The 15,755-nt window shown below is 42.7% G+C and overlaps 2 protein-coding genes across 5 annotated transcripts in view; one reads left to right on the top strand and one right to left on the bottom strand.

Moving 5' to 3' along the window:
- Positions 1-2,715: 2,715 nt before the first annotated feature.
- tspan33b (tetraspanin 33b) lies at positions 2,716-14,154 on the top strand. 3 transcript variants are annotated; one of them, XM_023971219.2, is made up of 8 exons: positions 2,716-3,008; positions 5,974-6,031; positions 6,231-6,398; positions 6,613-6,687; positions 7,223-7,318; positions 7,936-8,064; positions 11,433-11,594; positions 12,605-14,154. In XM_023971219.2, the coding sequence occupies exons 2-8, from the start codon at positions 6,008-6,010 to the stop codon at positions 12,671-12,673; spliced, it is 723 nt and encodes a 240-aa protein (XP_023826987.1). In that variant the 5' UTR covers positions 2,716-3,008; positions 5,974-6,007; the 3' UTR covers positions 12,674-14,154. The 3 variants fall into 3 exon arrangements, with proteins under 3 accessions (XP_023826987.1, XP_023826985.1, XP_023826986.1); XM_023971217.2 differs by having other exon boundaries at positions 2,718-3,042; positions 6,271-6,398; XM_023971218.2 differs by having other exon boundaries at positions 2,954-3,042.
- ttc38 (tetratricopeptide repeat domain 38) overlaps positions 12,925-15,755 on the bottom strand; it is a 21,198-nt gene continuing 18,367 nt past the window's right edge. For both annotated transcript variants that reach the window (XM_023971215.2, XM_023971216.2), the window contains 3 exons: positions 15,331-15,490; positions 14,357-14,430; positions 12,925-13,337 (listed from right to left, as the gene is read on the bottom strand). In XM_023971215.2, coding sequence (XP_023826983.1) covers positions 13,250-13,337; positions 14,357-14,430; positions 15,331-15,490 — 322 coding nt within the window. In that variant the 3' untranslated portion in view covers positions 12,925-13,249. The remainder of the gene's footprint in view (positions 13,338-14,356; positions 14,431-15,330; positions 15,491-15,755) is intronic.

Below are 15,755 nucleotides of genomic sequence, written 5' to 3'. Positions count from 1 at the left end.
TTGTTAACAAGAACTGTGTGGAGTGGTTGAAAAACGAGTTTGAATGTGTTTGAAAAAACTTCCGACTTCAACTGTATGGCTTTTTTGTTGCAAATCTGCCTAGAATGCCAGCATCCAGGAGTCGCCTCTTCACTGTTGACGTTGAGACTGGTGTGGGTACTATTTAATGAAGCTGCCAGTTGAGGCATGTGCCTTTTACTGAGGAGTGACTTCCATGTGGCTACTCTACCATAAAGGCCTGAATGGTGGAGTTGTGCAGAGATGGTTGTCCTTCTGGAAGGTTCTCCCATCTCCACAGAGGAAGTCTATCAGAGTGACCATTGAGTTCTTGGTAACCTCCCTAAGGGGCTTTCCCCTGATTGCTCAGTTTGGCCAGCTCTAGGAAGTCTTGGTGGTTCCAAACTTCTTCTATTTAAGAATGATGGAGGCCACTGTGTTCTTGGGGACCTTCAATGATGCAGATTATTTTTGGCACCCTTACCCAGATCTGTGCCTCAACACAATCCTGTCTCAGCGCTCTACAGACAATTCCTTTGACCTCATGGCTTGGTTTTTGCTCTGCCAAGCACTGTCAACTGTGGGACCTTATAGAGACAGTGTGCCTTCCCAAATCATGTCCAATCAATTGAATTTACCACAGGTGGAGTCCAATCAAGTTGTAGAAACATCTCAAGGAGGATCAATGGAAACAGGATGCACCTGAGATCAATTTACTTATGTAAATAAGGTATTCCTGTTTTTTATTTTTTATATATTTGCAAACATTTCTAGAAAACTGTTTTCCCATTATGTAGATTGATAAATACATATGTGTTTAATGGATTTTAAAATAAGGCTGTAACGTATCAAAATGTGGAAAAAGTCAACGTACCCTCAGAAAGTATCCACACCCCTTGATTTTTCCACATTTTGTTATGTTGTAGCCTGAATTTAAAATGGATTAAATTGTGATTTTGTGTCACTGGCCTACACACAATACCCCATAATGTCAGAGCGGAATTAGGTTTTCAGAAATGTTTACATATTAATAAAAATGTAAAAGCTGAAATGTCTTGAGTCAATAAATATTCAACTACCTTGTTATGGGAAGCCTAAAAAAGTTCAGGTGTAAAAAAATTCTTAACAAGTCACACAAGTGTGTTTAATAATAGTGTTTAACATAATTTTTTTTATGACTACCTCATCTCTGTACCCCACACATATAATTATCTGTAAGGTCCCTCGGTGAAAACATGTTTTTAGAAATATTTGTACATTTATTGAAAATTAAATACAGAAATATCTCGTTAACATAAGTATTCACACGAGTCAATACTTTGTAGAAGCACCTTTGGCAGCTCTTATAGCTGTGGGTCTTTCTGGATAAGTCTCTAAGAGCTTTCAACACCTGGATTGTGCAGCATTTGACCATTATTCTTTTCCAAATTCTTGTGAACGTGCAAATGGAGGGCTGAGGGGAAGGGCGTGATTTAGGATTCAGCCAATGCGGACACAGTGGACTTATAAGAGACACATTTCACTACCATGTGTAGATGCAACAGCTACAATGTGGGCACAATCAAAATTGGTCCAGCAGCCTGAGTGTGGACTGCTTGATGACCTCACTACCTTTTCCTGTCCAGTCTCAGACTGGATCACCTGTCTGAGACTGGATGAGCCTAAGAGCATCCAGGGCAAGATCCAATAACCAGCACAGAGGGCATCACACACTGGGGTTCAATGGGGACCACAACATCCCAACAGCAGGTGTTAACTTAAGTCTACAGGGAGAGAGAGCAGGACATGAGGATGCTTTTTTTTTAGGTCAAATTTACATTGACACATTGTTGAAGGCCACTTTCATTGGGTAGGCCCATACTAAGAAACCAGAAAATGTGACAGCCTACAGAGAATGCTCTGGTGTTGTAAAACTTTGGCCAGGATTCCATCAGAGGCCCTTTGTTGTCAAGCGCATTGCAATAGCAACAATGTGCCTTTTAAAGGCAATTTCCCTGACATTCAGAGATCGCATTTACGGCAAAATGCTGAAGACTAAAAAAGCAATTGCTTTAGATTCCGGCCCCACTGTCAATACACAATGTCCGGCCCCTAGGGCCTAGACAACCTATATTAACCTACATATGATTATTGATCACAGGGACTTGGTTTGACTAGATGTTTCTCTTGTTGTAGGCTACTCTCATAAGGCTACACTGTAGTCCTTTACTGTAGCCTGGTCTCAGACTAGACGTAACACAGTAACAGTAAATCCCGAACACTCAAATTAGTTTATGTTAAGTTTGGTATGGTTACTTACTTCTTTAGTCTAAGACATTTGGGGGGGGGGGGGGTGCTAAGCTGACATATGGAATTGTTTTAAGATGGTCATGCTATGGATCATGATGTGTATATATATATACATTTTTTATGACTACCTCAACTCTGTACCCCACACATTCAATTATCTGTAAGGTCCCTCAGTGAAAACATGTTTTTAGAAATGTTTGTACATTTATTGAAAATTAAATACAGAAATGTCTCATTAACATAAGTATTATATATAAAAAGACCAGGTTGTTTATGGAGAGTGACAGACAATACATTAAAGCTCCTGGGCCAATGGGCCATTCAGCAGCACTGAGGCCACAGATATTTTGTGTAACCTGATTCCTGGGCTTGCAGGACAGTTCTGGTGCTTACCAGCCATGGCAGAGCAGCGTCACAGCTGCTAGCCCCCCTTTTTAGGCAGCAGCCACTGCAAACTTTACACAGAAGCTGATTCGTATGGTGGTCAAATATCTCTGGGGTTGGACTAGGCATTTCTGTGTGTGTTTTTGGAGGTTTTATTTCATTTATTAACTTTTATTTAACCGGGACGTGTCATTGAGGTCAGAAGACCTCTTTCCCAAGGAAGACTTAAGTTTTCTGGGTATATTTACATTTTTTGGAGCATAGAAAATAACAAAAATGGATAGGAAATTGAATCTTAACCGAGCCGAGACTTTTTCCTTCATCAACCCTTGGATAAGGTACTTCCTGTTCTTTTTCAGCTTCTTGTTCTGGGTAAGTGGAGCCACTCGGCTGAAGACCTCTAACATACTGTAACAAACAAGCCCTTAAGCACCAGTGATCTGGCTGTAGATGTATGTAATGTACAAACTACTGAGCAACAGAATGCTGCACCTCTGAAAAACAGAGAAATACGCTCTCAAGCTAAACGCTCATGAATTAAACATGCAGAGATATAACTCCGAAAGGTTTCCTGGGCTGCAAACCGCTGGCAGACGCTCCCTGTTTAGATAATTCACAACTGTAAAATGTCGACATTCACACCAACAATATATCAATCTGACACGTTGTGGGTGAAATTTACTGTCTCATTTCAATGGTTCTTCATGAACTTTGCACCGTTAATTATTCCTCAAAACTTGCTGGAAGTCTTAGAGGTGGTGTAAAATGTACACTAAATTGTTAAATGTGATGAGGAATGGTTATCTTTAACATGACCAAAGTTACAAGTTTGTTGTAGCGTAGACCTAAAGCCTACAGTCCAAGCTATTTAGCCAGTATTGTGTTTATTCAATGAAGAGCTTGTGTGTCTGGTAAGTCTTCAACACCACCGTTTGTTAAAGAGCATATTGTCTGATGTCTCATATAGACTGATTATCTCTTCTACCAAGCACAGGGGCTGAATGGCTGTCCTAAAGCTCACATGACCATGTCGTCATTGTGAGTGTGCGGCCATGCGGCAGATAGACAGGGGGCTTGATGCTGGTGCATGGTGTTGAAGCCATAGAGATAACACTGGGTTTTTATCTCATTGGGTGAAGCAGACAGCTACAATAAGATAAAGGATAGGGCAGAGATTATGTGATAGACGAGAGACGAAGCACTCACGGGATGGGAGTCGCATTGAAGTTCCATTGGCTCTTTGTGCAGGAGCAAATCCCATCGGGAATATATTGTAACCTGTGATATCACAGCTCTATCAATCCTTCTTTATCCATGTCTAGACAAACAGAGAGAACAGAGATGTGCAGAGTGTGTTATTGAACCGTCCAGGCCAGGGGACCGGTGGCAGCCAAACATCACTGGGCTAGTTGTGTGTGTTTATCTGGACAGGCCCTGTACTGCAGTGCTACAGCCTTTTGTTCCGGTCTCGTACCCATGGCCTGGCTCAGCTTAGTCAGGGGCTCAGGCCGCCCCAACACAATCCACCCAGGATACAGGACCGTTTCTCCCTGTTCAAAGCCTGGAAACATATCTGGAATACTTTCACCAGTGTCCCTTATTCCCAGCACCGAGACAATTTTTTATTATTATTTTTCTCCCCAATTCCGATCTTGTCTCATCCCTGCAACTCCCCATTGGACTCAGGTGAGGCGAACGTGGAGTCATGCGTCCTCCAAAACATGCCCCGTCTAACCAGACTTCTAAACACACGCTCGCTTAACCCAGAAGCCAGCCGCACCAATGTGTCGGAGGAAACACCGTCCAACTGGCGACCGAGGGTGAGCCTGCAGGAACCCGGCCCACCACAAGGAGTCCCTAGGGCGCGATGAGCCAAGTAAAGTTCCCCCGGGCCAAACCTAACCCGGACGACGCTGGGCCAATTGTGCGCTGTCCTATGGGACTCCCGGCCACGGCCGGTAGTGGCACAGCCCGGGAATGAACCCGGGTCTGTAGTAACGCCACTAGCACCGTGATGCAGTGTCTTAGATTGCTGCACCACTCAGGAGGCCAGCACAGACCAATTCTATACAATAGCCATGTTTCAGCCAGCCAGCCAGGACATCAAAGGCAACCTAAGAGCAACAATTATGGTATTGATTTATTTGATGACCTTGAAAACACTGGAGCTCCAATCAAACTGTGTTGTGTGTGGATGTATTATCTAGAGGTTGTAAATGGAAAAGTACACTGTTGCTAGGTATTGCTCTCCAACCAAGACGATTATGACAGCAACTCTTTTCAGACGTTGATGATTCCATGATGGAAAGACAGCGCAAAACAAACCATTTGAATTCTCTCATGTGTCCTTGGTGTGAATAACCCACACAGATCCTCCTCGCAAACAAACCATACTATCTATCAAGCAAAGACGTCCACGATTGTTAATGGTCAATGCAAGTCTCTCTTGCAAAACATATTTTTTATTTCAACGAGACAAAGCAGTATGAGACAACCAATTTTGTATGTTTAAATAGGAGCTTGTGCAATTAATTTCACAGAGAGATCCTACGGTGTACAAGCTCTCTCAGAACCACACACTATTGGCCATCAGGAAGCCAATCAGGGGGTCTGTAAACAAAAGACAAATCATACAAGGTGGTATAACAATCATTTGGGAAATAGATTTTGAAAACAGAACTCTTTACTCCTTCAGGGCTGTGCTTTTTGACAGAGTACACCACCTACTGACAAGGGCTAGCTCCAAGGACTCTAGCTCCAAGAATAGGGTAGCCCAAAGTCTGTCTGCCAAAAAAAGAATAGAAATACAATGAAGAGCTGGAACAACTATCAAATCTTCTGTCTGAGATTAGTTTGGCAAAGATGAAACTACACAGCAAAAGCTGACAATTTCAGACAATTCCCAAAATATAAATGGAAAGAAAAATTGAAGGCAAGGCTCGACTGATTTGGTGAATAGCCCTAAACCCAGGGTTGATAACTGCAGCAACAAAAACAAAAAACAGTATTTTAAGGGCTCTATTCAATCTGTCAGGCTGAAGTGTAATGGATTCCACAATAGAAATGTAAAAGGTAATTTCAGATTGAGCCGACATATGCAGCGTTTATCATAAATGCAGTCTCCGACTAAAGCGGGAACATTGCCTTTAAATTTCAATCACGCTGTAAAGCTGAACTTCCATGATGCGGATTGAATAGAGCCCTAAAGTTATTAACTGTTAAGGGTTTCCTGATCTAAAAAAAGTTGTATTATTACTATTTTGAGGAGATTTTATGCATATCAGATTTATTGTCCTCTTTCAGGTCTTCTCCTTGCTGATTGTTGCTATAGGGGTATATGCAAAGGTTCAAAAAGCAACAGGTATGACCCATTTTATTCTGCATATTCCAAGCCATGCATCTGTATCTGAAAATATGAATCAATACCCAAAGCTTTCTGCAATCTTAACTTCATGACATGGTTTGCTTTTCATTCATTCCAATATCACTGTGAAACTGTGAAATTAATCCCCAGTGGAGGTGCCCAGAAAGATCCCCCAGCTCATAGTAGGTTGTGTTAGTGGGTCACACCACACGGTTGTCTGTGTTCGTCTCTTGCAGACACGGTCAGAGACACGTTCCTGATCGACCCAGCAGTCATCCTGATCGTGGTGGGCGTAGTCATGTTCTTCATAACCTTCTGCGGCTGCATCGGAGCCCTGCGAGAAAACATTCACCTTCTCAAGACGGTAAGGCCAAGCTTTTCATATTCAAGCCACCTTGACACAATAAATATGAAGACGGTAGGAAGAAGGTGCTCCTAAACGATATTCAGTACAACAACTTTTTCCCTCTATTGGTGAACGTTAAAAGGTCAGGACTGGAAATAGCACTTATGTGCAACTCTGTACCTACCTACCTCTGACAGAATACCATCTCTGTAACGTCTCTCTTCTTCTCCAGTTCTCCTTCAGTCTGACTCTGGTCTTCCTCACTCAGCTAGCCATAGCTGTCCTGGGCTTCTTCTATTCAGACCAGGTACTGTTTCTACACTTCCTGGGGTCTGGTACTGCGCCTACAGCCTGGTGTCTGTCTAGTTCCTACTCTCTCTCTGTGCTGTCTTCGTGTCTGCGCTCCCTTCGCTGCTAAAACAGGGCAGTTTAACCACACTCGCAGCATCCTCTCCCCATCCGCTAAATGATTCAAACGCTCTGTCACTTCAAAGTGGAACCAAATGTTCAATTTCAACAAGATCTCTTCTAGGACGTTTGCCGTTAATGACATTCGGGAGGTGCCTAGAGGCATGCTGCGGGTGACAGACAGCGAGGAAGGGAGAGGGGAGGTAGGGGTAGATGGGGGATATTCTCCAGGGGGACCGCGGGCTTATTACCACTCTAAAGCATATGTTATTACAGCCGTCATAGCACATTAAGAGCCATCTATTCCAGCCCCAGGGCCCCTACGTAAAGCTCTCTCAGAACGTCCCCTAGGAGCCATTCCCATAATCAAACAAGCCGATTTACATGAACATAGTACTTTACATACCTATCCTCCTTCTGCTCTGTAACCCCAGACACCAGACGCTCTGGGGAAGTTCGTGAATAAAGCCATCGTGCACTACAGGGATGACCTGGATCTGCAGAACCTCATGGACTACATTCAGAGAGAGGTAATCTATTACACTACATTCAGAGAGAGGTAATCTATTCCACTACATTCAGAGAGAGGTAATCTATTCCACTACATTCAGAGAGAGGTAATCTATTACACCACATTCAGAGAGGTAATCTATTACACTACATTCACATTCAGAGAGGTAATCTATTCCACCACATTCAGAGAGAGGTAATCTATTACACTACATTCAGAGAGAGGTAATCTATTCCACTTACATAACATGCTATTTTCTCTTAATAAGTTTAACCACATCACACCCAGGTTGAGTTCATTACAGCGAGACCCAATAGGCACACAACGCCATTTTGAAGTCTTTGCAACTGACCTGTTCCCGTTGGGGAGGTTGATTTAGCATGTTAACCAGGACACCACAGAGTGACCGCAGATCAAAAGTTCCGTTATCCCAGCTTCAATCAGGCTTTCCACATGAAAGCCCCTGAGTAACATGCTGTTCAACGCATTCTGCGTCTCCCCTCGCGTGTTCACCCATCTGCACATACGGGCACACTTCGGCTGCTGGCGGGTCCTCCCAGGAGGAGTGGAGAGTGAGCGAATGTACCAGACAATGTTTCTAATTGTCCCTTTTCCTTATATTTCTCCTTCTCTCAGTTCAAGTGCTGCGGCTGGAACAACTACACTGACTGGTCATGGAACCTGTACTTCAACTGCACCCAGGGGAACCCCAGCTCTGAGCGCTGCGCTGTCCCTTACTCCTGCTGCACCCCCGTACCAGGAGAGGTGGGTGGGGGCTCAGAACATACATACAGTGCATTCAGAAAGTATTCATACCCTTTTACTTATTCCACATTTTGTTGTCACAGCCTGAATTCAAAAAACATATAGAATAATAATCTACACACAATACCCCATAATGAAATGTTTGCCAACTTATTGAAACTGAAACACAGAAATCTCATTTACATAAGTATTCACACCCCTGAGGCAATACATGTTAGAATTACCTTGGGCAGCGATTACAGCTGTGAGTCTTTCTGGGTAAATCTCTAAGAGCTTTGCACACCTGGATTGTACAATATTTGCACTTTCTATTTTTTTTATTTTATTCTTCAAGCGCTCTCCAATTGGTTGTTGATCATTGCGAGACAGTCTTGCCATAGATTTAAGCCGATTTAAGTCAAAACTGTAACCAAGGCACTCAGGAACATTCAATGTCGTATTGGTAAGCAACTCCAGTGTACACCGAGTGTATAAAACATTAAGAACACCTGCTCTTTCCATGACAGACTGACCAGGTGAACGCTATGATCCCTTCTTGATGTCACTTGTTAAATCCACTTCAATCAGTGTAGATGAAGGGGAGGAGACGGGTTAAAGAAGTATTTTGAAGCCTTGAGACAATTGAGAAGAAGAATTGCAACAGTTCTGGGTTTTTCACATTCAACAGTTTCCTGTGTGTTTCAAGAATGTTCCACCAACCAAAGGACATCCAGCAAACGTGACAACTGTGGGAAGCATTGGAGTCAACATGGGCCAGCATCCCTGTGGAACGCTTTCGACATCTTGTAGAGTCCATGCCCCGACTAAGTGAGGCTGTTCTGAGGGCAAATGTGTTCAATCCTCATGTTTTGTAAATTCAGTGTGTATTTGGCCTTGTTTTAGGTTATTGTCCTGCTGAAAGGTGAATTTGTCTCCCAGTGTCTGTCTGAAAGCAGACTGAACCAGGTTTTCCCTCTAGGATTTTATCCTAAAAAACACCCTTGCTGATGACAAGCATAAGCCATAACATGTAGCCACCACCATGCTTGAAAATATGAAAAGTGGTACTTAGTGATGTTGTGTTGGATTTGCCCCAAACATAACACTTTGTATTCAGGACATTAAGTTAATTTCTTTGCCACATTTATTGCAGTTTTACTTTACTGCCTTATAACAAACAGGATGCATGTTTTGGAATATTTTTATTGTGTAGAGGCTTCTCTCTTTTCATTGTCATTTAGGTTAATATTGTCAAATCAAATCAATTTTTTTGTCACATACACATGGTTAGCAGATGTTAATGCGAGTGTAGCGAAATGCTTGTGCTTCTAGTTCCGACAGTGCAGTAATATCCAACGAGTAATATAACCTAACAATTTCACAACAATTACCTTATACACAAGTGTAAAGGAATGAATAAGAATATGTACATAAAAAAATATATGAATGAGTGATGGTATAGAACGGCATAGGCAAGATGCAGTAGATGGTATAGAGTACAGTATATACATATGAGATGAGTAATGTAGGGTATGTAAACATTATATGAAGTGGCATTGTTTAAAGTGGCTAGTGATACATTACATCAAGATGGCAAGATGCAGTAGATGGTATAGAGTACAGTATATACATATGAGATGAGTAATGTAGGGTATGTACACATTATATGAAGTGGCATTGTTTAAAGTGGCTAGTGATACATTTATTACATCAATTTTTCCATTATTAAAGTGGCTGGAGTTGAGTCAGTATGTTGGCAGCAGCCACTCAATGTTAGTGATGGCTGTTTAACAGGCTGATGGCCTTGAGATTGAAAAACAGCTTCTGTCTCTCGGTCCCTGCTTTGATGCACCTGTACTGACCTCGCCTTCTGGATGATAGCGGGGTGAACAGGCAGTGGCTTGGGTGGTTGTTATCCTTGATGATCTTTATGGCCTTCCTGTGACATCGGGTGGTGTAGGTGTACTGGATGGCAGGTCGTTTGCACCCGGTGATGCGTTGTGCAGACCTCACTACCCTCTGGAGAGCCTTACGGTTATGGGCGGAGCAGTTGCCGTACCAGGCGGTGATACAGCCCGACAGGATGATCTCGATTGTGCATCTGTAAAAGTTTGTGAGTGTTTTTGGTGACAAGCCAAATTTCTTCAGCCTCCTGAGGTTGAAGAGGCGCTGTTGCGCCTTCTTCACCACGCTATCGGTGTAGTTGGACCATTTCAGTTTGTCTGTGATGTGTACGCCGAGGAACTTAAAACTTTCTACCCTCTCCACTACTGTGGAGTAACTACCATGTTTTTGATCCATCCTCAGTTCTCCTCTCACATTCATTCAACTCTTGTTTGTTTCAACATTGGGCTCATGATGAAATCCCTGAGCAGTTTCCTTCCTCTCCGGCCACCGATTCGATGGACGCCTATATCTTTGTAGTGACTTAGTGTATTGATACACCATCCAATGCGTAATTAATACCATTAATACCTCACCATGTTCAAAGGGATATTTAATGTTTGCGTTCAAATGTTTTTACCCATCTACCAATAAGTGCCCTTCTTTGTGAGGAATAGGTTAAATCTGTGTTCGAAATTCCCTGCTCGACTGAGGGAAATTGAATGTGTGGGGTACAGAGATGAGGTAGTCATAAAAAAAATTGTTAAACAATTAATGCACACAGAGTGAGTCCATGCAACCTGCGACTGCTTAAGCAAATGTTTACTCCTGAACTGAACTTTGCCATAAAAAAAGGGGTTGAATACTTGACTCAAGACATTTCAGCTTTTCATTTGATTACCTTGAAAAAATATTATTCCACTTTGACATGTGGTATGTGCATTTTGGGGGTATTTCTGAATGCACTGTATGTACGTTAACCCGACAGCAGCCTGGTCAAGGGGTTTGGGTCCCTTGGTGTAACAGTTAAGGTGTTGGGTTGACAGTCGCTGGACCTGGGTTCAAGTCCCGGTAGGTGCCAATCCCTGAATTCGCAGCGGATGGGTTAAGGTCACTAAACTTACAGATATAGACTTACACACACAGGTCATTATGTAGAAATGCTGACACTACCCTCATTACTGGAGAGAATTAAAACACTTAAATGGAGATCTACAGACAAAAGCATAGATTTCTCACTCTGGATAGAGTTACACTGACCGTTTACGATGCGATCAGAAACCCATTAACTAAACATAAGAACCGAGGTAGTGCTACAACCTGCAGCTCACATGCTGTAACTACATGGTAATTAGAACAGATTCAATTCATCACAATTCATTTAACTAGATATGATTGAATTATAATCAACCACATGTTATTACAATGTAATTATCTGTTTTGAGTCAACAGTGCATCATGATTGCTTATGTATGAAGTCTTAATGTTATTTTGTTTCTGTACAGGTTGTGATCAACACCATGTGTGGCTTTGGGGTCCAGACTCAGAACTACCTGGAGGCCACCAAGTCCATCTATCCAGTGGGTTGTGCAGACAGGGCGGTTCTGTGGATTGAGTCCCACCTGCTATTGGTGGGGGCTCTAGCTCTGGGTCTCTCCCTGCCTCAGGTAACCCATGCACAAGGGCTACATACAAAGGTGGAGTGGGGAACACCGGCTTCTCATAGTAGGTCTGCATACAACAAAAATGAGGCACAGGCAGATTTTAGATTCAGGTTGGGATGATAAAACCCACCACTGAGATGGTGGCCTACTTACCACATCATGCAAGATATTATCCATGCCTATATTCCCTCACATCCTGAGTGTGAGACACTCATGAATCACATCCCTATAATAGCCTTGAAAGCTTTCAAAATGTGGGATAATTTAAGTTGGTGTTTAATTAAGTTGTATGACTCACCCACTCTTGTCTGCTGGTACAGTAGCTCATTTCTCAGAGTGCTGTGTGCAGTTTGTACGGTCACTAATGAACGGGGCTGCTCACTACTCTCTAATCTGTCACTTCTCTCTCCCACTACAGTCTCTCCATCTATCCCTTTTTCTCTCTATCCCTCGCTCTGATATTCCACTGATTTGGTCTCCTCTGAGAGGGAAGTGTGTAAATTACCCACGAGTCACATCAAAACAATTGCCTTACAATTCCAACAGCTTTGATGTGGCGTCGTATTCAAGAGCAGGAGTCAATACTTTCCCCGTCTCTTCATTTATTTAACTGTTGTTTACATCACCCGATGCTGTGATCACTTGCACAAAAAAAATGCTCCTATTGATGCAAGTTAAAACAAACACAATGTGTTAAGGTCAAAGAATAACTATCAGACTCTGCAGTCTGTTTTCATCCAGATGTTAGATGAAATGTGCTAAGCAATAGAATTGTATCCACTGTGCATGGTAAAGCCACGCAAGTGTTGACCTTCACAGACTGTTCTTAGTAAGCTTTATTTAAGAGACTTACTTCAGTAAGTGAGTGGCGGTGTTGGGAGTGAGTTAGCACCCAGCCTGCGACCCAAATGAGACCCTATTCCACATACTGGGCTCGGGACAAAACTAGTGCACTGTGTAGGGAATAGGTTGCTATTTGGGACGCAGACGGAGTGTGTTCTTGTCTCTATCAGATTGCAGGCATTGTGCTCTCCCAGATCCTCATCTCTCAGATCCAGGATGAGATCAGCTCAGTGTTGTGAGAAGAGGATGGCCCGACCGACACAGAAAATAACAGAATAACTAGGAGAGAACAGAGAGAAGAACTACTGGCCACTCCAGTTAACAAAGGACATCCATCTACGGTTTCATTACACAGCCTTCGGAGCATCTGGTTTAGTGGTGTGCTGTATAGACCGTATGGAAGTGTGTTATTATATGCTGGACAGAGATGACTAAAGGCTGACATTGGAAGTGTTTATGTATACATGATTTTAAATATGACATGAGGATATTCTTTTGTGAAAATTATGTATTATTTATTTCAAAGTGTGTTTGCTAATATAATGTGCTATTTGACATACTGTAAATGTTGTGTTACAGAACATTCAATTGAACATAACATTTTCACAAACGTTGAAGTTATAGAAAACATCATTGGATATTGACCATGTTGACGATACAGATGATCATTTCTATTAGGTCCATGAACCTCAAGAATAAAGGCCACATTCTTCAGCCACACATCCAGTCAATTTGGGGAGGGTACCTCTGCAGTAGCCCCTGGTCCAGACTCAGTGACATCCAGCTTTAGGCCCTCTGTGCCCAGGCTACCCAGGCTAGGCATGCAGGACATGGGCTCTCTGGATCAGCCGGTCAGTGAGGGGAGAGTTGGGCTTAGCTGCCTCACGCTCCACCAACAGACATCTCCAGGAGGACAGCACAACACAAGACAAAAAGGACAGTTCTAGATTGAGTTATTTAAGTAGAACATCTAACTGGAGAACAAAAGGCACTCTGCAACGGTAATCAGTAGATACAGTATACAGATAATTGTGTCTGTATTGCACCCAGACACGCTTGCATTTTACAGACTTCAGGGGTGTCAATAAGGACAAGCTTAGCCATGAGAACATACTGATGAAATTCAACAGTCAAGATTGCACTATCAAGATATTGTTACTTCTACTCCCCTAACGAGGACGCACAGGGAGCAGAAGACCAGAGAAAATAAAATCGTACTGGACAGAGGACCATTTTCTTAGTCATGTGTATTATATTGTACAGAGAAATCAATATTGTGTATTGAGCCATTCACTTTTGTTGGGTTCTAACTTGAAAAACGTATTCCTGTCATTATAATCAGAAGTTATTGATTACGTTACACGTATAATACATGCACGTGTCAAGGATCAATGAAGGGTGAATAGGAACTCTGTGTATGAAAGGTTACTATGAGAGAAAAGGGAAACAGAGTATGACCGAGGTCTGTTGAGTAAGGTGAATAGAGCGTCACTTGTAAACATCATGGAGAAGTGACCGGATAAAGAGTAGCTGCTACCAGACGGCTCGATCAACAAAGACAACAGCACAACAGTGAGGCAGTATTGGGCAACAGATAGCACTTGAGAAGTTACACCCCTAATCTCATCTTGACATATAAATGGTTGTTTGATCATGTGCAAAGTGTGATTGCAGCTGAGGCACCCAGTGGGTTGAATAAAATGGGTTAGAATTTTTACTAGTTGTGCGTTTGAGTCAACTCTGTTTGTTCAGAACCTAACACTTTTTTCTCATCAATGTCTATTTTGAGAAAGAAACATGCTCGGCATCTACGTCAATGTCCAATCACAGTGACACAGTATTGAAGTGACCGCGGGGCTAATAACACAGCAAATCGGAGCAAAAAGCCTTTCCATTGGAGGCAGCCCATCAACGTGTTTTACCTGGCCAATTTCTGGTGATGAGTCACTCCTGACTTCATTGCTGCGTGAATCAGCAGCAGATTAAAGACGTCTCTCTGAGAAATGGAACAAACAAGGCAATTACAATACACACTAGACCCAACATATGTTTTACCACAGAACATACTGTGTCTACCCCTCTGGATCATGTTCACTAGGGCACACCATTTCAAAAGGTTGTGCAACGGGGAAAAAACTTCTTATTGGACAAGTTCGGGTAGCACCTGCCCGTTTGCTTCCGTTTCTTGCCAAGTGAATACGACCCTGCTGTTGTACCCATAGAAATAAGAAAGAATAGAAAGGGCATCTCCATTCAGGTCAAAGATAACATAATGGGTATACTGGCAGCCATTTTGAGTGTACAGTACCCATGCCAGGAAGTAAAAGCAGGAAGAGTACCCTTCAATCTGTGCTGTGATTTGTTGAGTCATCTCTACTGACATTACATGAGCCACATCAGTTAGCATCATTTAAAATGTCAATACAGCATCAGTTGATAGAACATTCCAAATTACCATGGGAATTATTGCATCACAATACCAGGCAGCCATTGAGTGTACCCATGAGTTTACCAGTCAATTGCCAGGGTCAGAGCTTCCAAGCCCATTCATTCTTATTTCTATGGTTGTACCTAAATAAGGATTGTTTTCCTATGAACAGCGCCTAAGGACGATTGCATTATGGTTAAATTGACACAGGGTTAAATTATGTATCACTCATTGCATTGTGCTTTACATCCCCATAGGCCTATTAGAAACAGACTGCCATAGCCTGAATGCCTCAGTGAGTGTACGTCAAAGGTCCCTTTTTCTGACATAGATTATATCTATTCCTGGTCTAAAAAGCACTTCCAAAAAGCACATTCCCTATTGAACATGCTTTTTACTCCAGGCGTAGGTTTCAAAGCCCATAGAGCTCCTGAAAACCCCCCGATGGTTCACAAAATGGGGGCTCACCTGCGCATCACTGCCTCCTATCTCCATCATGCGGTAGCGTATGGGCAGCAGGAGCTCCACGGCGCGGCTGTAGTTGCCCTGGTCGTACTCCAGCAGGGCCTGACACATGGGCAGCCCCACGCTGCCAGCCAGCTTGTGCTGGTAGTTCTCCTCTGGAACACTAGACACACAGCAGGAGAGAAGATCGAAGACAATAGAGATGTCAAAAGCCCTATTATACTTACAAAACAATGTATGCTCTCACTGAACTGTATGTGAACCCTGCAGAAAGGGAGCCAACAACCATGGTGTTACTAGCAAAACGAGGTCTGAGGTTTATTCTGTACTGTCAAATACAGTTCATGACCAGAAGCTTCAGGGGTTCATCCTTACACAGCCAGATGAAAAGGTAAATTGGATTTACAAAACATTGTAGAATTAACATT

Source organism: Salvelinus sp. IW2-2015, linkage group LG26 (assembly GCF_002910315.2).
Source record: "Salvelinus sp. IW2-2015 linkage group LG26, ASM291031v2, whole genome shotgun sequence".
NCBI lineage: Eukaryota > Metazoa > Chordata > Actinopteri > Salmoniformes > Salmonidae > Salvelinus > Salvelinus sp. IW2-2015.
Note: the sequence above shows the minus strand (reverse complement) of the source record. Positions and strands in the feature narration are given on the sequence as shown.

Bases quoted from the DNA above. Each gene is read 5' to 3' on its own strand.
- tspan33b (XM_023971217.2), top strand. From the start codon at position 2,947: ATGGATAGGAAATTGAATCTTAACCGAGCCGAGACTTTTTCCTTCATC. The intron at 3,043-5,973 runs GTAAGTGGAGCC...GTCCTCTTTCAG, and splicing joins TTTTCAGCTTCTTGTTCTGG to GTCTTCTCCTTGCTGATTGT. The intron at 11,595-12,604 runs GTAACCCATGCA...TGTCTCTATCAG, and splicing joins TGGGTCTCTCCCTGCCTCAG to ATTGCAGGCATTGTGCTCTC.